This window comes from Vombatus ursinus, unplaced genomic scaffold (assembly GCF_900497805.2).
Source record: "Vombatus ursinus unplaced genomic scaffold, bare-nosed wombat genome assembly UNPS02014821.1, whole genome shotgun sequence".
Classification (NCBI taxonomy): Eukaryota; Metazoa; Chordata; class Mammalia; order Diprotodontia; family Vombatidae; genus Vombatus; species Vombatus ursinus.
The window spans coordinates 33,992,459-34,020,103 of record NW_020954599.1 but is presented as its reverse complement, the minus strand read 5'-3'; the positions used below and the strand labels follow the sequence as shown (position 1 = coordinate 34,020,103).

Genomic DNA, 27,645 nt, shown 5'->3' with positions numbered 1-27,645 from the left:
TACAAATTTTTATTAGTTTCCTATATATCGTGGATGTCAGACATTTCTCAGAAATATTTGATACAAATGTACACATACACACATGTATACATTTTCCCCTTCAATTAACAGCTTCCCTTATTATTTTTTCTATATTGGTTTTGTTTTGTGCAAGAGCCTTTCAGTTTCATGTACTCAAAACTATTGGTTTTGTCTTCTGTGATTCCCCTCTATCCCTTGTTTGGTTAAGAATTCTCCCACTTAATCACAGCCATGAAAGTTCTCTACATCTCATGATATGGTTCTTTTTTATTTTTTTTAAATGGTGTGAATTTTAATATTAAGGGTTTATATCCCTTTTGAGTTAATTGTGATATATGGTATCTGATGGAAGTTTAAACCTAACTTTTGCCAAACTACTTTCTGGTTTTTCCAGTAGTTCTTGTCAGATAGGGAAATCTTCCACAAATAATTGATATTTTGAGGTGTGGTCTGCTATTTATTTGTTTGTTTTTTTATTAGCCATAATAGTCAGAGGTGAGATTATGGTGGATTTTACCACATTTAGACCTTGTTAAGAAGTCATTCCTATACAGAATTGCTGAGTGAGGGGTTGCTGGGAGATAGATTTTTGCTAAGGTGTTTATCCATTTCATAGGAACACCTAGTGACTCTTCAGTATAGTTATATTAATCCTGTCCTTATTTTCAAGGATTGAAGCAGGAGAAAAAGAAACATTATCAGATGACAAGGTTTCTTTTTATGTGTATGAAAAGAAGAACACTGCTCCCCATTGACTGTCACCTGCAAAGTAAAATGAACTGTTTTAATCTGAAAATTTTTTGTTAGTTTCTTCTTGCCATCCAGGTATAACATCTTTTAATGCTGTTAATCCAAGGTAAACAGCGTTTAAACTTTCAGTCATTCAACCGATAAATATAAACTGCAGTGTGAATATCTTACATTGTAGCCAACACAGTGCTACTGGGGTTTGTTTAATAATCTCACTTGGTTGGAACTATTGAGGTGAAGAACCAGTCTTATTTGACATTGATTTTTTTCTTCTTTTAGTTAAAGTCTCCTATTGTGTATGATTCTAAGGCCCAGTTTCAGCTACATTAACAACTTTAGCTGGGTTAGCTTGTCTCTCCTTTTATGTGTGGGGGTTTTCTTTTTCTTTTTTTATTTTTTATCCAACAAGTAGTTTAACCTTGGATCATTCTTTTAGTTTGTGGCTATGCTAAGGTCCTTCCGCCTATTCTTACCTCCCAACTCTGTAATTGTCATTTATAAGATAAAAATTAATTGTTATTGATAACCATTTTCATAGATTGGTTATAGCTGACTATCATGGTGTAATATAGTGGTATAATTGCGCTGGGCAGTAGGATTTGGATTTAGCAATCTGGTCTAGCACTCATTTTATAGATGAGGAAACTGAGGGCCAGAGAAGAGAAATTACCTGGCTGAGGTAAGACCAGTACTGAGTCAGAGAATTGATATTCAAATCCAGGTCTTCTTCCTACTGCAAATCTATGAAATCAAGAATACTTTACAGACTTTTTAGTTTCCGGGGATTATAAAGGAAGTCAGAAGGGGAGGTTGCTATTTTTTTCTCATTCCATATTTCAGCATAACTTTCAGTTTGATTTATTAGGAAGTATATTTCTACCAGACCGAGCTTCTTTCATCCAAACCAAAATGTTTATTTCTTTACTCTAATGAATAAATTTTTGCTACTGATTTTTTGCTACAATTGATAGATTTGTGCTTTAGCCAGCCTGGAGTAGTTCCATTTTATTATTTACTTTATTTTGTATTATTGAAAATAGCTTGGGGAAAAACTAGAAATTCCTATTATGTAAGGCACAAAGTTGTTGTGATCATTAACTCCATCCCACCCTAGCCCTACAGGTAAGAATCTTTTTTTCTTAAAGTCAAACTTTAAAACTGCATTCATTCCTTTTACTGTTTTTTCTCTCGTACGTGATTACAGCTTCTGCATGTAAGAGCCTACAAACATTTCCCTCAAGACTTCTAGTGATGGGGGGAGCTAGTGGCCTACCAAGGTAACCCATTCCACCAGGATTTGGCTCTGGTTGTTAGGATTTTATCCTTATGCCCATGCAGAGATCTGCCTTTCTGCAACTTTCAACGTTGATTCTTCTGTGGCCAAGCAAACCAAGTCTCTTCCATATGATAACCCTTTAAATAATTGAAGGTAGCTGTAATGTCTGCACCTCTCCTTTGCCCCAAGAAGCTCCTTTTTCAGGCTAAACATCTTCAGTTCTTCTAAATATTCTTTGTGTGGAATAATCTCCCCTCCCTTAAGAATCTTGGTCACTCTTCTCTATACACGTCCCACCTTGTTCATGTCCTGCTTTAAATATGGCACCCCAAACTGAATACAATGTTCTAGAGTTGGTCTGACCAGGGTTATAGTACCACAGGACCTCCCTTGATCTAGACACTATGCCTCTCAATATAGCTTATCAGCATGAGAAATAACCGTTGGAGAAATCTAGAAGAGCAAACGAAAAGCTTTGAATGGGAGAATATCACAAAAGGTTTGAAAGGTGTAGCATGATCAGTCCAGTGCTAAGAAATACATTCTTTTTACTTTTATTCAGTCACTCTGACCTTTAGCAGTGATGAAGTGAAATACTTGCTTGCACAGTCCTCTGGGGCGTGTGCATGTGTGTATACATATAAATATAAATGCACATATACTGTGAATTAAGTCATTCAGTAATTACCTATTAAATGTCAACAAAATGTGTTTCATTTACTAAAAGATTTATTAAAGGTTAATTATTTTATGAATGCTTCTTGAGCATTGATAGCTTATTAGTTATGTTTCCGTTACCTTTACCTTGAAGTTTGGTAAATGCTTTGCTAATTATTAATGGATGAAATTGCATATTGAATGGCTTTTTATTCCTTTATTTTTATTTAAATATCTAAATAGCCTGAGCTGTTTTAATGTGAGATCAATTGATTATGCTATTATAATTGCTAACAACTTTTCCCATTTTTTCCCTGATACCTTCAATCTGTTCAGAACCAACCCTACCCATAGACCGAGTAGGCCTACTATTAATGATTTCAGTGAGTATCAAGAAGATTCTTCCCTGCCTCCAAGTCCCTGCCCTAGCTAATGGAACTCAGAATTAAGCACAGTTCTCCCTCCTTGGTTTTAAATTGAGTATATGACTATTCATGGCATTTTTCTCCCAAAGAATATGAAAACTATTTTGCTAGATAGAAATATTTAGTCTCTTTTAAAATTTTATTGGGATGCTACAATGTAAGCAAACTGTAGACCCCAAAGCAGTTAATTGTACTGGATCTTTGTCCCTCTGTTATCTCTTCTTGCTCTTATTATTAAACAAGAAGTGAGTCTTTATAGATCACAAGTCCTTTAATTTGGTCTTGAGAAGAAAAAATTAATTTATTCAAGATATAATGAATGGTAACTCTTCATACCTTTGAAACATTTAATTAATTAAAGTGGTAAATATTTTAGCATGAATCAATAAAAACACCAAGAGATATATGTCTCCCTATCAGGCAGTAACCTAGACCTGATCTCTTATGAATTCTGAGTTTGATGGAGCTGTTGTACAATGGGGTTAGATTTTTTTTTATTAGTGTGATTTCCAGAGTAACCAGCTTCTTTTTAATAGCAATTAAGGCACCAGGAAAACATGCATTAATCATTTATAATAGGCCTTAAAGAATTTTCATAAGCCTAGCCCTCTAAAATTACAATGCCATATACTGTAATGATGTTTTGGTTTCACATAACGAACCATCCATGTGCCTCATTCAATTGGACAGTGCCTCAGGAAATGAATTCATAATAACTTCAAACAGATTTTCAGTTTTTTCTTTGGGAACATGATCAAATTAGGTCATGGAAGTTCTTTGGCTGATCATAACTAGAGGTTTTTCGTCTATCATTATCCTCTTTCAGCTAGGACCTATTCACCTTGAAGCCTACTTCTTCCTTCTCTTCAAGAATTAAGCTTGGGATTAGATGACTTTTTTTTTGTTCTCATGTCTATCTTACGAGACATTCTTCAGTTTTTTCTCCTTCACTTTTATTTTAGGTCTGATGGTAGTCCTCCATTGTACTTCTTTGCTAAAACTTTATTACCTCTTCTCTCTATAGCCTTTGATGATTTTATTCTTACAAGTTTTAATGCTTTCGTAACACATGAGTCCCAAATTTACCTTTCTATCTCTCCAAGCCAATGATCTCTTATTCTTTTTTTCAAAATCCTGCCTATTTTTCTGAAAAACGAGCCTCAGTTTTTATAGCCGGTTAATACATAAAATGTAATTACCTGTCTCTTTGATTCTAGGGTCTCCTTACCTTTTCTATCCTGCCTTTTTAAAAAAATCTCTTCTTCCCCTTCTTTCTAACCTGTTGCAAAGCCTGTTGAGTTTCTTATAAAGCTTTTTCTCTATTCTTTGCTCTTCATCTCAACAGCTTAACATCTTATCTGTGCAATTAAGCATATGTGGCAGCCTAATAAATACTGTTTGATTCTAATCTCGCTCAGATGCCACTGCTGTGTTCTCTATGATTTCTTTTACATCTCACCTTCTTCCATTCTGTTCATCTCAAAATGCTGCTGCCAGAAATTATCGTGCTCCATTTATTTTCTCTTCTAAATCCCTTTCCTCAGCTTCCTCTTGTCTCTGGCTTTAGGGGAAAAATACTTAATTGTCTGGATATTTACCAAGCCTATACAATGTGCCAGCCAACAGTTCTCCTGTAAGTGGCATTAGGAGCCAAGATAGCTTTTTCAGCCATTATTTGGTTCTGGGTGTGATCACCATGCTATCTTATAGTTGGCATAGGTTTCTTTGAGGTAGGTGAGTAAATGAAGGGAGAAAGATTTCCAGAGGGAAAGCCAAGGTTTGTTTCAAGAACAGGAGACAATAAAGAGCCTGAAATCATATATTGGTTACTCACAGAATACTTTAGTAACTTGAGTTTGTTGTAGAGAAAAAGGGCAAGAAAGTGGATGATCTGGAGAGGGAGAGGTTATGTAATAAAGCAGAATTTGAGACTGAACTCCGACCTGCTTCAACCATCTTGATTTACAAAGTTGGGAACTGAGGTCCAGAGAAGGAAATTGATTGCCCAAGATTTCAGAGGTAGTGGCAGAGCTAAGACTAGCCCAGGTTTCCTGATTCTTAATCCGCTGTTCTTTCCGATATACTGCATTGTTTCTCTGTCATTTTATTCCCTTTGTCCCCTCTGGACTGGCAGATCCCTTTGAGGCCTTCTCCCATTTACCTTACGGCTTCTTCTTCCATGTCCTAACGATTTGAAATTTTGGCAGGTTATGCTGCCTACTTTTTAAAAGTTCTTTGTTTTATGATAACTTGGATTTTTAGAAACAGATGTGATTGTCATTTACAAAAGAAGAAGTTTGATGTTCATCAAACGAAAGATAAATCAACTCAGAAAATTTTAAATGTCATATTTTTATTTCCATTCTTAATTTAGTAAAAAATGACGTGTACATTTCATTATAGAATATCAGTTGCTGATAAGCAATCAAGCTAATATATTAACCCATTTAAGTGAACAGCTTGTGAAAGCCGAAAAACAAGGCAAGATTATTCTAAGGCCTTGTCAATTCACCAAAGTAATTAAACTGTGACATAGTCGTTCCACTTATTTTAACCAACTTAATCATTGATTCAGATCATTAACTGTTCGATTCCATTGATTGTCCATCTACACAGCCAAAAACTATTAACAGCTAAACATATTCAGTAGTAGCTTATAGATATAGTCTACATGCATTTAACTTCAAATAGAAATTCAGATCTATTAAAAACACCCAGATATGTTATTCTGTTGTGATTATTTCATTAAAAAAATTCAGATTGCCTCTTCCTTCCACCTAGATTAGTGACAAATAAATAAAAAGTCAGTATATTAGGAAAAATCTTTTTTTCAAAAGTAATCTTCATATATCTTATTAATTTAAATTGAGATTTCATTAGTTAGGCTCATGGTTAATAAAATTGTTACTAGTATTGTTTGAGAATTTGCATCCCCAATGTAAAATGACTAGAAATTAATGAAAAATGTTCACAAGAAATACACAAACAAGCGTGCTGTACCTAAAAAAAAGAGAAAGATGCTGTTGTTCCCTCTAGATCAATTAACTCATAATGCTGACTAAACTCACCATGAACATTTTTGCATATCCAGTATAATTATAAACAAAGTGTACACACATGCGTAATTGCTTTTAAAAAGTAGAGCTACTAAGACATGCAAATTTCTTTTTTTAATATAAAAATGTGAGTTATTTTAGCAAAGTAGTGACATTAGATAAAAATCAGGGTTAGCTTTTATTAATTGAGGTAATGCAGTAACAAAATTTATTTCATTTAGAAGCTTTTGATTTAAAATTTTTTCCTTGCAGGGATCATTTCCTGGTGTGAAAGTTGTCCAGAGAAAATAGCACATCATTTCAGGAGTGTAATAGATTTGAAAGTACACCATGCTATCAGCATGACGATGTATTTTTTCTACCACACTCGCGCACTGTGTCACAGCTAGAATCATCATACGTTGGTTTCTTTGTTTCCATGTCAGAAGTGTGTTATTTGCACTTTAATGGATGCTCATAATGTTTACTTTTTTAACCTTTTCCCTTTAAAAAGCATATTAACTTAATGAATTTGTAAAAAGAATAACAAAAGGAAGAGCAGTTAAAGAAAACAGACACAAAGATTCTTATAAGGAGTACTAATTATATGACAAGTACAATATGTTGATTTCCATAAGTAATGACTTACTCAACATATAACTTATTAATAAGTACATGACTCTCGTATGCAAGATAGGACTATTTATACACAGTAAGGAGACTGATTTTTGTATGTGGCTTATGGAATTTGTCTTCTTAAATTTCTTAAATTTTGACCATCTGCAAAAACACTTTCGTCTATCCAAGTGCAGAGAGCAACTCTGATCAAGGGATTGAAAAATAGCAGAATTAAATTTTTTAATGTTTTTAATGAACAGAATAAAACTATTGTTAATTTTTAAAAGCCTTTCTTTTAATTAAAATAAATGGGATTTGAAAAATTAATTCCATTTTGAAGCTCAAAGTAACTGAACAGTAGTTTAAAATTTTATTTCTTTTTTAGGATTTGCTGTTTCTGGATTTTAAAAGTGTTTTTAATTAACTTTTTTAAAAAATTGAACTAAGCTTTTTTCTGCTCTTGCACAAGTCCCACCAGCTAATTTGTAAATGGGCCAGTTTCTATGTGTATTTTTTTAACTCCTCCAAATCTGATTCAAACATCAGATGGATGTATACAATACAGTTATTAATCTAGATTGATTGGAAGTAGAAATATGGATCTAAAGAGGACTAATGCATTTCAAACACTGAGAGAAACTTGTCCCAAAGTCTTACCATTACGTGATAATGACTGTTCTAGCCTGTCAGAGGGTTAAGAGAACTGATATTTCTTTTAAAACACAGATGCCCCAAATAAAAAATTAGTAGCATCCAGACTTCATTCTGCTCCTGTGTGAAATAAGAAAATTGAACAAGGTGATCCCCAAGGTCTTTTCTGTTTCTAACTATGTGATCATCTAAATCTATGGGCGGGGGGAATCTATTTGAGAGCAGTCAGAAGAAGTGACTCTAGGTATGCAAGATGGGACTATTTATACACATAAAGGAGACTGATTTTTGTTCGTGGCTAATGGAATCAATCTTCTTAAATTTCAGTCACACCTATACTACATATTTGTTAACTCAGATGTCTCCCTCATTTTCCCCTAGGTATTTTACTGTTTAAACAGGGAGTAGGGAAGAAATAGACAAGTGTTTGAAACCTGATCTACAGTAGTTCTTGGCAGCCTTATGAAATCATAGAATCTTAGTGGTAGAAATCCAGAGTTGGTCTATAGTGATCATACTATCTGGCCTCCAGCTTATATAGGAATCTGATTATAAAGTTGTATACAACTAATAATAATTACAACATTTATGTAAGACTTTAAGGTTTGCAAAAAAAATTATAAATATCCCATTGATCATTAAAACAACATAAGTGCTTTTATCCCCACTTTACAGATGAAGAAAATGAGGCAGACAAGGGTTAAGTGGCTCACCCAGGATTGCATAGACACTAAGAATCAGAGACCGAGACCTGAATGGAATATTTTTAAAGTGTATTGGTATCTCTTGTTTTTATATCACTTTCATTTTAAAATTTGTGTATTCCCTACCCAGAAAACCATCCCTCATAACAAGGAATAAAAAAGAAAAGGGAAAGGGAGAGTGGGAAGTAGTTCAGCAAAATTAACCAACGTGTTCACTGAAGCCAACAGTACATTCAGTGTTCCACACCCATCACTCCTCATCTCTGTAACAAGGGCAAGAAGGTAGTGTCATTTTTCAGTCATGTCCAACTCTCCATGACCCTTTTGGGGGTTTTCTTAGCAAAGATACTGGAGTACTTTGCCATTTCCTTTTTCCACTCATTTTACAAATGAGGAAACTGAGGCAAATAGGGTTGCGTGACTTACCCAGGGACACACCCAGTTGGAGGCTGGATTCAAATTCATGATGATGAGTCTTCCTGATTCCACACCTAGTGCTCTATCCACTATGTCTCCTAGCTGCCCCTGTAAAGAAGGAAAGAAGGTACATTTTCTCATCTCTTCAGGGCCAAGCTTCATCATTATCATTAACAGCATTCGGATTTGTTGTTTTGGTGGTGGCTTTTTTTATTATTATTATTATTATTCATTTACATTGGTGTAAATCAAATAAGTTACTGTATATTTGGTTTCCTGGTTTTGCTTACTTAATTTAAGTCTTCCTATGCAGCTTAATGGTTTAGTGGATAGAGCACTGGGCCCAGAGTCAGGAAGACCTGAATTCAAATGTGACCTCAGACACTTACTAGCGGTGTGACTCTGGGAAATTCATTTAACCTCTGTCTGCCTCAGTTTCCTTAACTGTAAAATGGAGATAATAATAGCAACTAACTTACAGGGTTGTGAAGATCAAATGTGATATATTTATACAGCACTTAACACAGTGCCTGTCTTAGAGTAAGCAATCAATAAATAGGGGTTTTTTTGTCTTTTTTTGTATCGAACAAAATTCTCACCTCATAAGTTGTGTGCGTGTATTAAGGCCCACCATCCATGACAGGTAGCTCCCAACCTCTTCTTGAAGGGACTTTGCTAATGTTGGAACCTTCAACAATTGTTCAATCCAATGATTCTAATTCTCATTTATGGTACTTAGGGCACCCCCACCCTCTTTCATGATGAACAGCAATTCACTCAGAATAACACAGTAAGCAGGGGTGAAATTTAGTAGACTAGGTTTCCCAACACTCTTCATTGACTTTTCCCCAGTCAAGTGCCCTTATCCAGACTTTTCTACATCCGACTGTGATGCCAACTGTGAAACTGATTTATGTTCTTGAAAAATTTCTGTAGGGAGAAAAATAACACTTCACCTTCAACAGCAGTAGTTATATTCCAGTGTGTGATGTTTGCTGCAATTATGATCCTTTGCTTCTACATCTTCTGAATAGATAAGTTTATTGTATTTTTACAATGATCTTGGATATCTGGGATTGCCATTGTTAGAGACCTAAATAGGGTAAGACATGTGAGTGTAAGTATCATTGTATAGTGGTGGGTGTGTGTATGTGTTTGGGGGCAGGAAGGTTGCCTGGCAATTGTAGCATCTTTACAAAGATTGCCAGTTTTATCAGTATTTGAAAGAGTAGGGCATGGGGAGGGTGATTCTGGAAAGCAGTCTGGAGTGATGAGAAGAAAGTGACTAAAATGTCCATACCGTTTGACCCAGAGATTCCCACTTTTAAGCATATACCCATAGAAGGTTTATGATAAAGGGAAGACCTCATCAACACCAAAAGATTTTTTTGTGGTAGCAAAAAGCTGCAAGCAAAGTAGTGGGAGGAGTTCCCAAATAAATTATGGTACTATGTAATATTGCTGTGCCATAAGAAATGATGTATATGAAGACTAGAGAATGGCGTAAGAAGATGTGAATTAATACAAAGTCATATAAACAGAACAAAGAAAATGACACAGATAATGACTACAATAATGAAAATGGAAAAAATGGAAAATTGAAAGTGAATACTATATAATTATTATGACCTGAAGAAGCTTGCCCTGAAAAGAGATATGCAAATGTCACTTCCTTACCCCCTTGATGGAGATTGTAGATGTAGAATTCTGTACATGATAATTGACTTGATTTATGTACTGCTTAGTTTTGCTTGAACTGCTTTTTATTCTTTGTTAAAAGGGAAGGCTCTCTGGATGGGGGAATGGCATAAGAGATGGGTCTCTGGAAAGAGAGAGGAGGGATATGTTGGGATATGAAGGTGTGGAAAAAACAAGCAAAATTAAGGGAAGAGAAACAAGTGGAGTAGAAGAAGAGAAAGGACAATTTTAAATTTTGATGTATTTTTTGTTCTCTTAAAAATGACAATGGAGCGTTTGGATTTACAGGAATCAACATGGTGTTCTTTCGTCCAAACTTATGATTTCATCTGTATTTAGAACTTAGAGTCTTACAGAGTGGCTCAGGAAGCTGAGAAGGGAAATGATTTGTCTATGGTTACATAGCTAGGAAGTGACAGAAACAGAATTTGAAGCCGGAGTCCTTCTGACTCCAGGGCGATCAACACTCTATCCACAATGTTTTGCTGCCTCTCAAGGTATGCTTGATAGGTAGATGTTCAGGGTATGGTGAAACCTTGTTAATGGAAGGAAAAGTATTCAAATTAGTTAAGTATTCTTTTTGGTTTGCAAGTAGAGAGAATACATCTTAGCAAAAATAACTAGGAAAATGACCTGAATAAGAAAAGTTAAGGGTGAAGAAATAGTGTTATCTGTGGGAAGAAAATAGTTAAAGCATTTCAGTCAGCTGTAAGCACTTCGGGAGAATTGCTTCTTGAATTATGGTTCCTAACCCCAAGAACAATATTAATAGGGAACAACAATAACAAAAAATTATTTTGGAAAAAGGAAGAGGATTATTGGATGATACATTGACGTAGAGAGAGAGAAGCTATCAGAAAAAAACAAAAGAATCTTTATGACCCCTCCCCCCATTGAATGGAAAATGGAAAAAAGCAGCCCTACAGAAAGAATTACTTTTTCTTATTCTGGACTAAGTTGCTAATTATCACTATAGATATTCATAGAGATCTAGGTCAGTGATCCATGGTACCCATATATTTGAAAGTAAACCTAGGGCCCACTTCGGAGATCCCAGTGAAAAAAAAGGTAGAATCACAATATGACAAGAGGCCAAGAGGTGAGAAATAGTGGAAAGGAAATTAAAGAGGAAGGAGGAAAAATTTGTGTCTAGAAGGGGTAGAATTGAGATGGCATACCTGAAAACAAAATAACAGAAGGACAGAATAAGATTAAAAAAAAAAACAAAAAAAAAAAACAGAAAAAAAGGCTTTTTGCTTTTTGACTTTGAGTTGGAACTTGGGATATACAAAGTCCTTCCCCCCTGCAACTTGAATATTAGCAATGATTGATCATTCAGAACCCGATGTGCACATCGAGAAGCAGACAGAGGTAGGCTTTAGGTTGTTTTGAGATGGTGTTCAGATGTGTGATTCCACGACCTGGAAGGGAACACCTGAAAATGTAAAAGGAGTAGAGTAAGACTGTGTTTCATGTCTAGTTAGGCCCAAACTGTAGCCCTCCTTGGCAACAGCTATTAGGTTCTTCTGAGTCCTGTGATTCCGTGATATTGTCATTGAACTGATTGCTCACAGAAGACAGTATAATAAGTGGCTGCATAATGCTTTCTGCAGGTTTATGCAGCTGCTAGTGTGGGTGGGCTTCTCTCTGAAAATTCGGAGCAGCCTCTGCAGTCTTAGAGCTGGGGAGCCTTGCCGAGCCTCTGAGGGCCAGCATCGACTGAGGTCTCCTTCCAAGTACATAGGCATTTAAACCCAGTACCTACAGTAATTGTGCTAGGTTTCTGTGAATCAGGTAGCCAGAAGGCAAGAACACCAGGAAACCCGGCCTTGAAAAAAAACCAGGTAATTCTTTCTGTGAGACTGCTTTCTTCAGTGTTATCTTAAATGCCACTTAATTAAGAACAATGATTTTTCCCCAAATTTTTATTCTGTTCTGAACACATTGATGAATACACATTTAACATATTAATAAATTGAATTAAAATTTGTGACTGAAGATTCTATAATGGATATTAAATAGAACAGATTCTAAATATTATTCAAGCTGTCTCCATAATGGTTAATATCTGCTTTGGGGCAAAATCATTTATCTCAGGGAGATCTTGAAAAACATGTGCTGTTTCCACCCGGACAGTATTCATCAAAACATATTTTCCTGTTCGTCAAACAATACAAGTTGCAGAAGGGCTGATAGCATGCATCCTGTAACTTGATTGTGTGTCTGAATGTTTTTTTAACTCCCCTCATGTGTTAGCTGCTGCCTTAGAATGGAAGCTTCTTGAGAGCCAGGATTGTCTTGCTTCCTTCTAATTGTATTCTAAGTGCTTTGGACAGTACTTGAGACATAGCATACACTTCCCTTTCTTTTTCTTTCTTTTTCCTCCTTTCTCTTTCCATCCTTCTTTCCTTCCCTTCCTCTTCTTTCTTTCCTCCATCCTTCCTTTTTTCCATCCATCTTAAACCACATATGCACAAACCTTCCTTTGTTCTGACCCTATCATCATCTCACCATGATGAACCCTGTTGAGGTCAAAGAAGAATTTTATGAAGACCTGGAGGCCCATCATCCATGTGCCAAATGAGGACAAGCTTATAATTCTGAGTGACTTTACCACCAGAGTAGGCACAGACTAACAGATATGGCAGGAAGTCCTTGGAAAGAATGGAATTGGAAACAACAGCAGCAACGGTCACTACTTGTGTGTGTCTCATGACCTTCTCATCGCCAACACTGTCTCTCTGTGTTTGTCTAAATGCAATAAAGAAAAAAGACCATGGTCTTCAACTATATCAAGGGCCATCTCCAGTCATCCTGATCTATATCTGGCTACTCGACCCAGATGACTTGGATGAGAAAATGAGGCTAGTGACTTTGCACAGTCCTCCCTCACTTAAATCCAATTCACTTGCATGTTGCGGCATCACCTCCCTGATGTCATGGTCTTCTTCGAGAGCAAGGATAAAAAAAACCCCAAAAATCATATAATTAGAGCTATTTTGCCCATAGCAATTAGTTCTAATCCTAATTTATCCAAGAGGAATTTTTATCCACAAGTATGGAATTTGTTATTAGGTCAGAAAGCATCATTTTCAAAGAGCCATTTGACATCAAAGAAATTTTATGAAAACTTTAATAAGTCCTTTAAAAGTCTATAGGTGTGTCTGAGAAGTAGCCTGGAATTGTGAATAGAATGCTGGAACTTGGAGTCAGGGAAAACTCGGTTCACATCCCTACTCAGACACTTACTAGCTGTGTGACCATTGGGAAGTCACTTAACCCCTGTCAGCCTCAGTTTCTTCATCTGTAAAGTAAAGGGTTAGAACCTGATGGCCTCTGAGTTTTCCTCCACCTCTAAGTCTGTGATCCTATAATCCATACTCTGCTGGAATGAAGAAGAATTCAGGCTTCAAAATGTCTCCAAACTTAAAAGTCTTAGAATCTAAGTATGTTATAAATTCAACCAAAAACACCCATTCCAACTTCTTGGTAAATCCACTTTGAAATCAGAGCATCTAAGTAAGCCCAACTAATGTTTTACTTAAAAACATTTTACTTTCCAGGGAAATTATGATGATGTTGCTTAGATGCAACCAGAAGTCTGGACAGCAGGATTCCCTTGTGTATGTTTCACGTGTTAACATTTATTTAATGTAGATTACCTTGTCAGCAAACATTGGGGAAAAAAGAGAAGAAAATAAAAACAACCTCTAATATATTAATACCGGGGGGGGGGGGCGGGCGCAGAGAAGGAGGGAAGGAGTAAATGCTTCTGCAGTCAGGCCCTGCCCCAGGAAACAATTAGGAAGTTTCAGAGAAGCTGCCCCTGAGCTTTAGGAGAAGAAGCTCTTCACCCAGAGTTCCCTATACCAGTGAGAATACCCATTGGTCCAAAAGCAAGCAACAAACATCTCCAGCTGCTTCAAGAAGACACATAATGTCATCGTTGGGGATACTTTTTCTATCACTGTTGTTTATGATTCTCTCCACCATCCCTTGCCTCTATAGACAGTTTTTATGAGTTGCAGCAAGTGGCCAAATACATGTACGATGGCCGGCCGATTGTCTGGTGCTGTCTGTCTCATCTTAGTACAGAGACTTTACGGAAGCTTCTCATTTGGTAGGATCTTCCAAAGCACAAGATGACTTCATGGTGATGTGGGTAAATTTATCCTCTAAGTTATAGTCCTCTGTTTATAACAATTGGTTGTAATATCTCACATTTATATAGCCTGTTAGACTTGCAAAGTACTTTCTTCACAACAGCCCTGTGAGGTATCAGTTTCTCTACCAGATTATCAGTTTAAACTTAAACTAAAGTGTTAAAAATTCCCAGAACATATGTTTAATTATAGATGTATAAAATGACTAGTTTGGAAGGCGGTTGATGAATGGCTTTGCAATATTATATATACAGAGTTTTCTCTGCCTGGTGTATCTGAACAAATTTATCAAAAAATAAAATAAAATAAAAAGCACGTGACATGGGTAAGGGTGGAATTATAGAGAATCCACTTGGTCTCTTGTGCTTGAATGCATCTGAGGAAATCCTCCCCATGGAATTGGAGTATGCCTACTAGTACTTTATTGTTGGGATACTGGAAACTGAAGGTTTGTAATTTAGGAAGGATGATCTCTTGCAGAGCAGCTGCTCTTCCCCATGGTGTATAAAAAAGTCTGTGAGATCATCTTGGCCCATTTCACTCTCTCTTGCTTGTCAAAACTCCTTAGCCTTTTTCCAGAATGCAGCTAAGTGGGGGAAGGGAAGGAGAGCAATTGATGGTGATTTGCAACAGCAGCACATGAGAGAGGCAGGCATGTGCTTGCAGTCCAAAGAGTAGCTCATGGGTAATGTTCCTGAACTCCAAGGTCCAGTGTGAGTAGAGGAGGCTTTTAATTTACTACACAGCATGATCCCAGAATTTGGCCTTTAGAGAAGGGAAATTCCTGGGCAGTGCTAGGTTTGGGAGTTGTTTTTGGGTTCAAGAATTCAAGAAGTCCAAATTCAAGAATATCCAAGTTTGGGAGTTGAAGGATTAGATTTTCCATAGAAAGGAGATTTATTGAAACAGCAGGCTCCTAGAGAAAGAAAAGGATAGTCCTGCATAAAAATCCTACCTGGAGAGCAAAGTTACTTGGACAGTACATGTCAGATGGGAAGAGGATTATTTATTCAGGGATTCCCCGGAGTATGTTTTAGAAGAAATCTAAACCAAGCAATCTCTCCAGTGACAATCCCATTGAGATTTCCCTGGAGCAAATCCAGGTTGGTGCAGTTAGCCAAAAAAAGAAAATGACCACAGCAATGGACCCAGTACATGTTAGTCCAGAGTCTTTTGGGAGACCATAGGACATGTGTTATATTTGTTTTTTTTTTTTAATCCTCATTTTACAGATGACGAAATTGAGGTACAAATTAGTTAAATGACCTGCCCCAGGAAACAGTTAGGAAATGTCAAAGCTAGCAATTGAACACAGATATCTTGACCCTGAATCCAAATACTTTCTACTATGGCATACTGACTCTAACTGTTTTCAAGTAACTCTGAGCATTACACTTGAGTGTTGTTATTATTATAACAACTTGTTTTATTTTGTATACTTGATGCTGGGGAATTTAAGATATAACACCAGTTAATATACAAACATATAGACAAGGTACAAGTATAGACTCATAAATTTGCTTTAAAAAAATCTGATTGCTTTATTGTTGAAAGTAGTAAATAGTGAGTTTTGTGGGCGATGGCTTTAACAGAATAAAGGATCCTAATATATAGAACTGGAAGGCTACATAATCCTACTATCTAATTTTACAGAAGAGGAAAATAAGGCACCGTGAAAGGTCAAGTGACTTGCTCTAAATCACATAGGAAACAAGTGTCAGAGGTGAGCTATTACCTCAGCTCCTCATACACATAAGAAAGAACTTAGCAACCATTACTCTTTTTTCACTCTACCATAGATAATAGGATTAAGAAGAGGGATATAAAGGTTTAACTAGTGTAATTAATCCTTGGGGGATGGGAAAAATGTTGAATAAAGAAAATGAGATAATATGAAGGGGGGGATAGATTTGTGTGTATACATTTAGCATGTATTTTTCATATATTTGAAAATACTCTTCAAAACAAAGCTATGAGGTTGGTAGGAGGAGGATTATACACATTGGACAGCCCAAGAGACTGAGAGTCAGCTAAATTAAACGAGTTACCCAAAGTCACTCCACTATTAAGTTGCAGAGCTGGAATTCTGAGGACATGCCTCCCAGTCCTGGGTGCTAACTCCTTAACTACACTGCTTCTCCCTTGTGTTTCCAGAGGGGATGAGGTGGTAGGATTCCTAGCGCCCAGAATTTGAATTTAGGTTGTAGCCCTGCCTGAAGGGAGGAGGGGAAATAAAAAGCGCTATTAGACACACTGTGAAGGAAAAGAATTCCCGGGACTCAGTGACAGCCTGGAAGCAAGGGGACAAAGAGGAGTAATTGAAAATTATACCAAGTCTGTCAGTTGGAGAGGATAATAGAATTACTACAGTGACCAAGAAGGGAGGGAATGGGGACAGGAAGAAAGATGAGGGGGATTCAGTCTTTGTCCTCCTCATTTTGAATTTGTGACATGACCTCGGGAAGGAAATATCAGGAAGGCAGTGAGAAATATGAGCTAGAACAGAGGATGAAAATCGTCGATCAGAAGGGAGGTTTGGAAGCAGATCCGCCAAGCCTCGAGCCGTTTTCGTTTGTTGTTGTTTTAAAAAAGCAACTATTAATTGTGCCTAATACAAAGTAATCCTGGTCGGTTTTGTTTTTTGTTGCCGCACAGCATTACAAGTTAATGATGCCGCGCGGTTCCAAAGCTGTCGTCTGGCTGTGGCGGCCGCTGTTGTTCTATAGAATCCCCCTCGAGATTCGGGTGCCACAGAGCAACTGTTAGTGTTCACTGACCTTCTGCACCAGCTGGCTTTGGGGCTTTGAAATTGATTTTCCTCATCTCAGTCTCTGATAGTCTCTCTTCAAGTGTGCCTCTCTAGTTCATCACCAGAGTGGAAACGGTGGCACAAATAGCTGAGGAACTGTAGACAAGCATCACACGGGGCATCATTAGAAACATCAGAATGAAAATCAGCCCATTCCAGTGTGCTCGGTGTTAAAAGAGGCTGCTACTTTTATTGTTGAATACAATGGGGAATTTTTCTCAGAGGGCTGAATTTTTTTTTTTTAATTCCCAAATATGGTATAAAAAGTAAAGGAAATGTCTACCAGTGTGCAGACAAGCACCATCTGGGTCCCGGGTCATAGCAATATATTTTTGACTGTATATGTATATGTGTATATATATAATCTATATATATAGATATATAGATATAGATATATAGATATAGATATAGATATGTATGTATATATGTATATGTGTGTATGTACGTATGTGTGTGTATGTATGTGTATGTGTGTATATGTATAATACATATATAGTGTGTGTATAATACATATATATGTGTATAATACATATGTATGTACACAGATATTCAGATACATATGTAGGTAGATGTGTATATATGTGTGTGTGTGTGCATATAATATATATTTGCAGAATTCTTGCATGCTGCATATATATTCCAAAGCTCCATAATCTGGTATGCCTCATGCCCCATAAAGGGGACCATGGGAAAAAAAAGTGTGCCAGAGAGTTAGTAGGAAAAATAATTTTCCTGTGGAGAAAACTGTTCTATACCTCACATGCAGAGAAGATACAGTTTAATCATAGTCCTCATCTGTCATCCTTCTATTTCTTGCATATTTCAGGGGGAGGGACATTTTTGTTCATGGGAAGTGGGCATCCATCCATTTTGAACCCAAGACTAAGAATCTTGTACCTAAATGAAAATAAATATGTTTATATATGTATATATATATATATACATATTGATATATTTAAACACTTCGAGGCATGACCTCACGTAGAATAACCCATACAATCGTGTTTTAGATGTATGAGCTTGCAGATGAACTTAACATATAAAAATCTTATAATTTTTACCAACTCACAAAATTATAACCAACCCTTCCCACACATACTAGAGGCAGTGTGAAAAGTTGCATTTTCAATTTCTTATCATTTTTCTCTTTCCTATATCCAGATTTATTTAAAATCCAGCTAGGTTTTATTTGGTTTTTATAGACTTAGACCTAATAAGTTATTCATGTGGACAGGCATTTGGACAGAGAAGTAAAAAATTTTGTGCATCTGATTCATAAAATCTGTGACCAAAAGATGTTATAAATTCTGCTTTTTCCATGAAGGCATGGAGTTAATAGATCACCTCTCCGAATTTATATTTAAAGTGTGTTAGAAACAAAGTCAAGGAACCCTGTGTAAAAATAGTAGATTATCATGCCTGGCTTTTCAAGAAAATCTCCAAGGTGCCATTCTTGAAGCGTTTCCCTGGCATTCTTATCATAGCAGAAATGTTCTTGTGGCCAGGCAGCACGTAGTTGTGCTAATTTCCATATTTTGCAAACTGAGTCAGTGCTTAATTCTGCCTAGTATTCCCAACTATAGCTAGTAAGGGAAAGTAAACCAACATTTGTTGCTACCCTAAACTGGCTAAGTGACTTGCATGATTTGGAATGTGTTTTGTGTTTTTTTCCCCCAAACCGATTTACCTTCCTGATTATGCTTTGTTTACACTAGAAGTAAAATGAATTTTCAGTCCCTGGGGACATAGAACTGGTTTTGGCCATGTCTGACACCACTGGGTTGAACAGAGGAAAGCCTATCTGCGATTTAGATGTTACCTCAGATAATTGGCAGAATAGATGATGTGTATGCAGATAATTGAGTTGACTTCCTAAAGCCTGTGTTTCTGAAGATGTTAAATGTCAGGTGTAACTAAAAATGAGTGATATTAGTTTCCTTGTGGTGGATTGTGCTGTGTTAATGGATACCAGATTTTTGTTCATCGAAACAGTAGAAGGCAGCTAGGTTGCTAGGTGGTTAGAGCACTGGGTCTGGAGTCAGGAACACCTGAGTTTAAATTGAACCTCAGAGACCTACTAGATGTGTGACTCTGGGCAAGTCACTTAACTTCAGTTTGCCTTAACCCACTGGAGAAGGAAATCAAAAACCACTCTAGAATCTTTGCCAAGAAAATCCCATGGACAGTATGGTCCACAGGCTCACAAAAAGTCAGACATAGCTGAACAAGAAGCAATTATTAGCAGATAGGGCCATCTGACAATTGAACTGAAAGTGAGGTAGTGAGTTCCTTGAGGCTAGAAGTGTTTGAGCAGAGACTGGGTGACCATTTACTGAGAATTTTATAAGGAAGATTCATGAAGGTAGACTAAATGGCTTCTAACGTCTGTTCCCAGTCTAAGGTTGTGTGAATTATAAATGGTCTTAAAGTTTTTTTTATAAAGAATTCTAAGAACTCTCCCAATAGGAATAGGTTTCACACTTCCAGGGTTAGAACTATCCCATCTCAGAGCTGGAAAGGACTTCAGAGGTTCTCTAATACAACCAGAATTCACTCTGCAACATTTCTGAAATGTTGCTCTCCAGTACTACTTTTTTAAAAATTTATTTTATTTCTAATTCACAGAACAAAACAAGCATTTTACAATAAAAAAGATGATTGCACATGAAACTGCAAGTCTGACCATGTACAATTTGCTATTCCCTCCAAATAGAAAATAAAGTTATTGTGTGCATTTCTTTTTTTTTCTTTTTTTCTTCCTCCCCCTCCCACACTAGAGATGCCTACCATTAGACACAAATAGGTAGACATGTGTAAAATTATTCTGTACATACTTCTATTTATCAGTTCTTTCTCTGGATGCAGATAGTGTCTTTCTTCCTGTCTCCTTTATTTTTAATTTGTATATTTATAATAGTCAGAAAGACTTAGTCAAAGGTGTTCTTAAAACAGTATTGCTGATACTGTATACAATGTTCTGCTGGTTCTGTTCACTTTACTCTTCATCATTTTGTGCAAGTCTTTCCACACCCTTCTAAGATCATTGAGCTCATTGTTTCTTAATGGCATAGTGGTATTCCATCACAACCATGTTGTTCACAACTTGTTGAGCCATTCCCCAATTGATGGGTACTACTCTTTTTTTTTATTTTTGAATAATATATTTATTTATTTTTTTATTTTTTGTTTTCGACATTCACTTCCACAAGATTTTGAGTTCCAAATTTTCTCCCCATCTTGTACCTCCCGCACCCTAAGATGTCTTGCATTCTGAATACCCCTTCCCCTAATTGGCCCTGCCTTCTTTCTCCCCCCCTTCTCTTCTCCCCTTCCCCTTCTATTTTTCTGTAGAGTGGGATAGATTTCTGTACCCCATTGCCTGCATATCTTTTTCCCAGTTGCATGTGAAAACAATTTTTAACATTTGTTTTTAAAACTTTGAGTTCTAATTTTTCTCCCTTCCTCCCTCCTCACCCATCTTCATTGAGAAGGCAAGCAACTTGATACAGGTTATACATGTGTAGTCGTGCAAAATACCTCCATAATAGTCATGTTGTGGAAAACTAACTATATTTCCCTTCATCCTAACCCACCCTCAGTTTATTCTATTTTCTCTTTTGACCCAATCCCTCCTAAGAAATGTTTGCTTCTGATTACCCCCTCCCCCAATCTGCCCTCTCCTTTATCATCCCTGCACGCTCTCATGATGGGTACTACTCTTGAAGAACTTCAGTGATAAGCAACTCTCTACCTTCCAGACTATACCCTTCTATTTTGGGACAGCCCTAATCATTATTTTTTCCCCTCATGAGGAACTGAAATATGCCTCCCCATTGTTTGTACTTACAACCTGTCTGGCCAAATGAAACCAACTCTGATGCTTCCTCCATATGAGAGCCCCACAAACCAATAAGGATAGCTGCTTTTTTAAGCTTTCTCTTCTCTCCTTTTGAATATGCATCCTCTCTTTTGATCCTTGTATGGCCAAGTCCCAGCACCATCATGATCTCTGTCTTCTGGCTGCATTCAAGCTCCTCAGTGGCCTTCTTAAAACGTGATGGCCAGAACTGAAACTAATACTCCTTCCAATGTGGTGTGACTATTACCTCGTCTAGGACACTATGCTTCGCTTAATGCAACTTAAAAATCTCATTGGCTCTTTGGCTACTGCATACACATTTTTAGATGGGCAGATTAAGCTTTTAGTCCACTAAATTGCTCAGATATTTTTCCCATAGGAACTATTGTCTAGCCATGTCCCACCCCATCCTGTAATTATACTGTTGATTTTTTTTTATCTTCTTAATAGCACTTTATATTTATTCTTCTTAAAATTCATCCTGGGGGCAGCTCGGTGGCACAGTGGATAAAGTACCGGCCCTAAAGTCAGGAGGACCTGAGCTCAAATGCGGCCTCAGACCAAACACTTGACACTTACTAGCTATGTGACTCTGGGCAAGTCACTTAACCCACCCCAATTGCCCCCCGCCAAAAAAAGTTCATCCTATTATTTTCATCACATATTTACAGACTAGTGAGAATTTTTTGGTTGCCAACCATGTCATCCATTGTATTAACTGTCCTTCCCAGCTTTGTGCCATCTCTAGATTTGATAAGCTTTTTATCCATGCCTTCATCTAAATCACTGACGATGAAAATGTTGATATACCAGCCAAGTATAGAGCCCTGGAGCAATACAATGCTGTTTAAGGTCACACTGATAAACTACTCTTGTGGTTTTAGTACGTTCTGAATCGGCCCAATATGTGCTATAATTTAGTTCACATCCCGCAACTCATCTTTTTTTTTTTTTTTTAGTGCGGCATTTGGTGTTAAGTGACTTGCCCAAGGTCACACAGCTAATATGTGCCAAGTGTTTGGTCTGGGGCCAGATTTGAACTCAGGTCCTCCTGATTTCAGGGCCAGTGCTCTATCCACTGCGCCACCTAGCTGCCCCTACAGCTCATCTTAAGAGTAGTGGGAGATACTTTGTTCAGTGTCTTGTGTAGGTAATCTATGTTTGCAGGGCTTTTTCTACCACTATGGAGGATGCTTGATTTCATTTGTGTGCATGACTCTTTCCACTGTTAAACATGGCATCTCATGTATTAGGCTTCATGAGCTGCTGTGGCAAAAAGATCACCTTTTGGGGACAAGCCACTGTATGCTTAGGTAGGCTGGTTATGACCTATTACCAGGCCTATACTGAGAGCTTTGCTAGTTTAATAGGACCTAGCATTGTTTCTGCACTCCTAGCCTTTGAGAACCCAACGCGACCTCCAAGCCACAATGAAATATTTAAGGAGGCATTTAACGTTGAGTGTAGTAACTAGAAAGAGAGAAGAAAAAGAAGAGCAAGGAGGAAAGACATATAAGTCAACAAACATTTATTAAGAGCTTACTGTATGCCAGGCACTGTGCAGAGGACCAGATACAAAGTAAGGCAGAAATCTTCTAACAGGGAAGACAGCCTCAAATTAGGAAGACACAGACACACAGACACACACAGACACACACACACACACACACACAGACACACACACACACACACACACTAGATACAGTGTACATATATATACATATTTGTACATATATATACATGTGCACTATATACACACTAGATTAGTGTGTGTATAGTGTGTATTAGATACAGACTATAGATACATTTAGACATATGCATATATACATACACATATTAGGTAGATGCACATGAACATATACACATATATACATATACACATGTCCATAATACAGATTACATAGATACATTGTGTATATGTACTTGCATATATTTGCTATAGACATGCATGCATACATATTAGATACACACATGTGCATATACATATATGCATATACATGTATGTGTACATATATATTAGATAGATAGGAACACAGTACAAATGGTGGCCAATCTCAGGGAAGGCAAGGAGTGAAAGGAGGGTCCAGGAAAGACCTCTTGCAAAAATACGAGATTTGAGTTAAGTCTTCACGGAAGCCAGAGAAGTCATAAGGGGAAATGAGAAGGAAAAGCATTCCTTGCCTAAAGACAGTCGACAAAAAAGCACAGAGTTCCAAGGTAGAGCGTCATGGGTGAGGAGCAGTGAGAAGGCCTGGTTACTGGATCTATATAAATCTAGACTATATGAATGAGAGTATAACATTAGAGACTGGAAAGGTAGAAAGGGGGTTGACCAGTTGGGAATGACTTTAAGTGCCACAGAGAGGTATTCACATCTGATCCTGGAGATAGTAAGAAGTCACCAGAATTTATTAAATAGAGGAGAATGATGTCGTCAGATCTCCACTTCAGGAAGATCACTTTGTCAATGGAATGGAGAATGGAGAGACGTGAAATGGGCCCATCACCTAGCAGGTTGTTGCAACTAACTCTGTAGGCATGAGATGGTGAGGGCCTGAACCAGGGTGGCAGCTCTGAGTGTACGAAAAGGGATGTATCCAAGAGACAGGCATTGCTTTGTCTTTAAGAATACTTATTAGCTTTCATAATCTTTTTAGATACTATGAACTATATAGAATGTATATAAAGAAGAGGAGATATATGAATATAGATGTATCCCTTGAGATATCTCTCTATACACTGGATATACCCATACATATAAATAGATATCTTCCCGCTTGTTATAGGTATATCTACAGACATATCTCTATCTATAGATATCTCTAGGTATCTATAGATATCTCATAGATATAGATATCTCATATGTATCTATATATCTACAGATAAAGATATAGATATCTCAGCAACCTTGTGTCTCACGTTTTCACGTACTTGTATCTTACAGTGATATTCTTCATTTCCACAGGCATTTCCTATTCAAAACAGGAACAGGGACGACGCCACTGTTCAGTACTGCCACACCAGGATACACAATGGCATCTGGCTCTGTTTATTCCCCCCCGACTCGGCCACTACCTAGAAACACCCTATCAAGAAGTGCTTTTAAATTCAAGAAGTCTTCAAAATACTGTAGTTGGAAATGCACTGCCCTCTGCGCTGTAGGGGTCTCTGTACTCCTGGCAATACTACTATCATATTTTATAGGTAAGTCCCCATTTTTGATTAAAACTAGGTCCCAATTAGTACTGATAATAAATCTGATATAGTCACGTTATTCAAATTCGTACGTTGTATTATCGTTGAGCTGGAACCAGTGACCATATTTTATATAATTATAAGTTCAAATAGTGTAAATTTTAATACACGAAACCACTTGGTGAGAGGGGGTTATTATTCATACTAATTGGGGCCTAGCTGTATTGTGATTTTAAATCAGGAGACCCATGTTTCTGTTTTAGTGATTTGTTGTATATATTCACTTTGCCCAGTAGCATAGCGAGAGATTATATTTCAGAATGAGGTGTTAGTGTTGGGCTGGTAAGTATACTGTATAAATCACAAAATATTTTCATTTCATTTCCAAGTATATCCTTGCCCACGAAGTTTAAAAAGTTTTTGCTTTTTGGTATATCCCTAATGAAAATATGTGTATACCGGATACATTTCATGCACAGAAAATATTCCCTACCCTTGCTGGAATAAACATCAGACAGGAATCTCCATGGCTGCGTAGTCAGTAGGGAACTCTGCCTACTTGTGGTATCACACATCTTTCAGCTAACTCAGCAATCGGAATGTAAAGCTCATCACTCAGGGCCATCACCCAGCACTCAGGAATACTCCCTGGAGGACTTCAGGCCCATAAAACAATGAATGGATTATAGACTCATTCACATATGTGGAATTTTTCATCTTTGCAGATGGAGTATTGATCATATTTTTCATTTATTAAGTAATCCAAGTAATGCAGGCTACTAGTAGAAAGTTGCCTATAGCCGTATGACTTAACCATTTCACAACATGCCAGAGCACACAACCAATTAGAAATTATTGCTGAAATGTAAGAAATTACTACAATAGTTTGTGTCCTGCTCCTAAGTGAGGGAAAGGGCTCACAGCTTTGAAATGCTGAAAGTGTTCACAAAGACATAGCATAGACTGACATAGCATGGCTGACCCATGAAGAGAAAAAAGCTAGTGATACAGATTACAGTTTTTTAATTTATGGAATAAAACAAGCATTTACATAACACAGTACAATAAAAAAAGATGATTGCACATGAAACTGCAAGTTCACTATATACAACTTGCTATTCCTTTTAAATACACAACAAAGTTGTTGTGTAAATTTCCTTTTTTCCTCCTTTTTTTCTTCCCTTCCCCTTCGCCTCAACCTTAAAGATGGCTACCATTAGACACAAATAGTGGTGTGTGTGTTTGTGTGTGTGTGTGTGTGCGTATATACATATATATACCTCTACACATATGTGCAAAATTATTCTATACATACTTCTGTTTATCAGTTCTTTCCCTGGATATAGATAACATCTTTCTTTATATGTTCTTTATAGTTAATATGGGTATTTATAATAGTCAGAATAACTTATTCGCTCAAAGTCATTTTAAAACAATATTGCTATTACTGTATACAACGTTGTCGTGGTTTTACTCATTTCGCTCTTCATTATTTTGTGCAAGTCTTTCCATATTTTTCTAAGATCACTGAGCTCATCATTTCTCGTAGCACAATAGCAGTATTCCATCACAATCATATACCACAACTTGTTCAGCCATTCCCCAGATGATGGGCAAAAGAACCTATATGTTCTAAAATGTTTATAGAAGCTCTCTTTGTGGTGGCAAAGAACTGGAAATTGCACAGATTCGAGTTTCCAGAGTAGTTTGTGATATTCCAGGAAATCTTACTCAGCCTAAATACTGCTATGCGGCTGTATGTGGAATAATCTGATCATTCTTTATGAGCTGCATTGTTCCAGTGCCTAAATTACTCCCCAGTTTTAAGTTACACACTTCCAGAAACTGTATTAACTCCTGTGGGTCACAAAGGTTAGCAATTAAGCAACAGTATATTCTTTAGTGAAGACTAGTAGACTAGAAAAGAAGGAATCAGAACTCAAAGACAGAGGCAAAGTTATTAAGGCAATCATGCTGTATCATAACTGTGCCATCTACAAGCAGCACTAGCTTGCAGAAATGTTGAGGTATTTTCCCAAATAACTGGCAGTAAATGGCATGTAAGAAATTAGACCATAAAATTTTAGACTTCTAAAGGAATCTAAAATTTTAGAGTTGTAAATGAATCTAATGCAAAGTCTTCCTCTTATAGAGGAAGTTCTTGGTCCAGAATGACCAAGGTCATACAACAGGTTCATGTCATTGACTAGAACCCAGATATCCAGGTCTCCAGTTTAGGACCCTTCCCATTATATCATATTGCCAAATCCATTTTTTCCTTCATTGTCTCAAAAGACTCGTATGTACTTTGACTCACGTACATGTGGACTTCCAACGAAACCCAGTGCCTCATTCTAACAGAGAAATTTCACCCATCTCATTTGTTCCTTCCTTCATGCTGTCTAAATGTCCTCTTCAGTTCTGAAATTAGTGCCAGAGGGATCACATGGAGATGACCCTGGGCTCTCAAAGGCTTTGCCACTGAAGTGTAATGTTTAATTGGATCTACCAAAGTGGGGATTGCTTTTAGTATGGATTTGGCAATGGATTATGGGTTGGTTGCCAGAAGTCCAGCATTGCTAAGTTTGTAAAGCCTCTTCACCACAAAATTGGCCAGTGATAGAATTTTTTGAGCCATAGAAACTCATGACATTTTCTGCCAAAATACGGAGGTGCTCTGGTCTCTTGATGGAATCATGGCTCTTTTTAAGTGTAAATGGAAGTGTGTGCAAATGTAATGATAAATATCATGTGCTATGTTTCCCTATGAGAATTGTTTTGTGCACATATATCACCGAAAATTTTGTAACCCATAAGCATTTCCCAAAGGCATCTAAACATAACGGAATTAAACACCTGACTTACAAAATGAAAAAAAAATAATACTTTCTTCTTTTCTAAATGCACCAGTTCATTACTATTTCATCTGTTTCCATTACTACCACATCAGATTTATGCCCTTACATTTTTTTGTTACTCAGATACACAGCACAAACAGAATAAGAAACAAAGCCAATTTTTTAACTTACCTGTAACACACATTGTCTTTAAGAAATTTTGATTCCTTTCATGTATTTCATTTGCAAATTGCTTCATCAGTGATAACATTTTTATGATCCTTTCTATAATATATTTGACACACATTTATTTGATCCTCACAGTACTTGTGAGAAAGAAGTAGGAGACTTAGTATTACCCTTTTTCAAGAACAGGGAAATTGGAGCTCAGCAAAGGCTGTGACTTGTCCTAGCTTGGATAGCTGGTCAGTGGCAGAGGCCAGGTTAGAACCCAGGAATGCAGCTACCTAGTCTAATGCTTATGTTGTTACCCTCAACTGCTGATTCTGATCAGCAAAAGATGTCTATCA

At 37.0% G+C, this 27,645-nt stretch overlaps 1 protein-coding gene across 2 annotated transcripts in view; it reads left to right on the top strand.

Moving 5' to 3' along the window:
* LOC114024545 (teneurin-3) overlaps positions 1–27,645 on the top strand; it is a 440,254-nt gene that overhangs the window by 202,258 nt on the left and 210,351 nt on the right. For both annotated transcript variants that reach the window (XM_027837581.1, XM_027837579.1), the window contains exon 4: positions 24,049–24,287. In XM_027837581.1, coding sequence (XP_027693382.1) covers positions 24,049–24,287 — 239 coding nt within the window. The remainder of the gene's footprint in view (positions 1–24,048; positions 24,288–27,645) is intronic.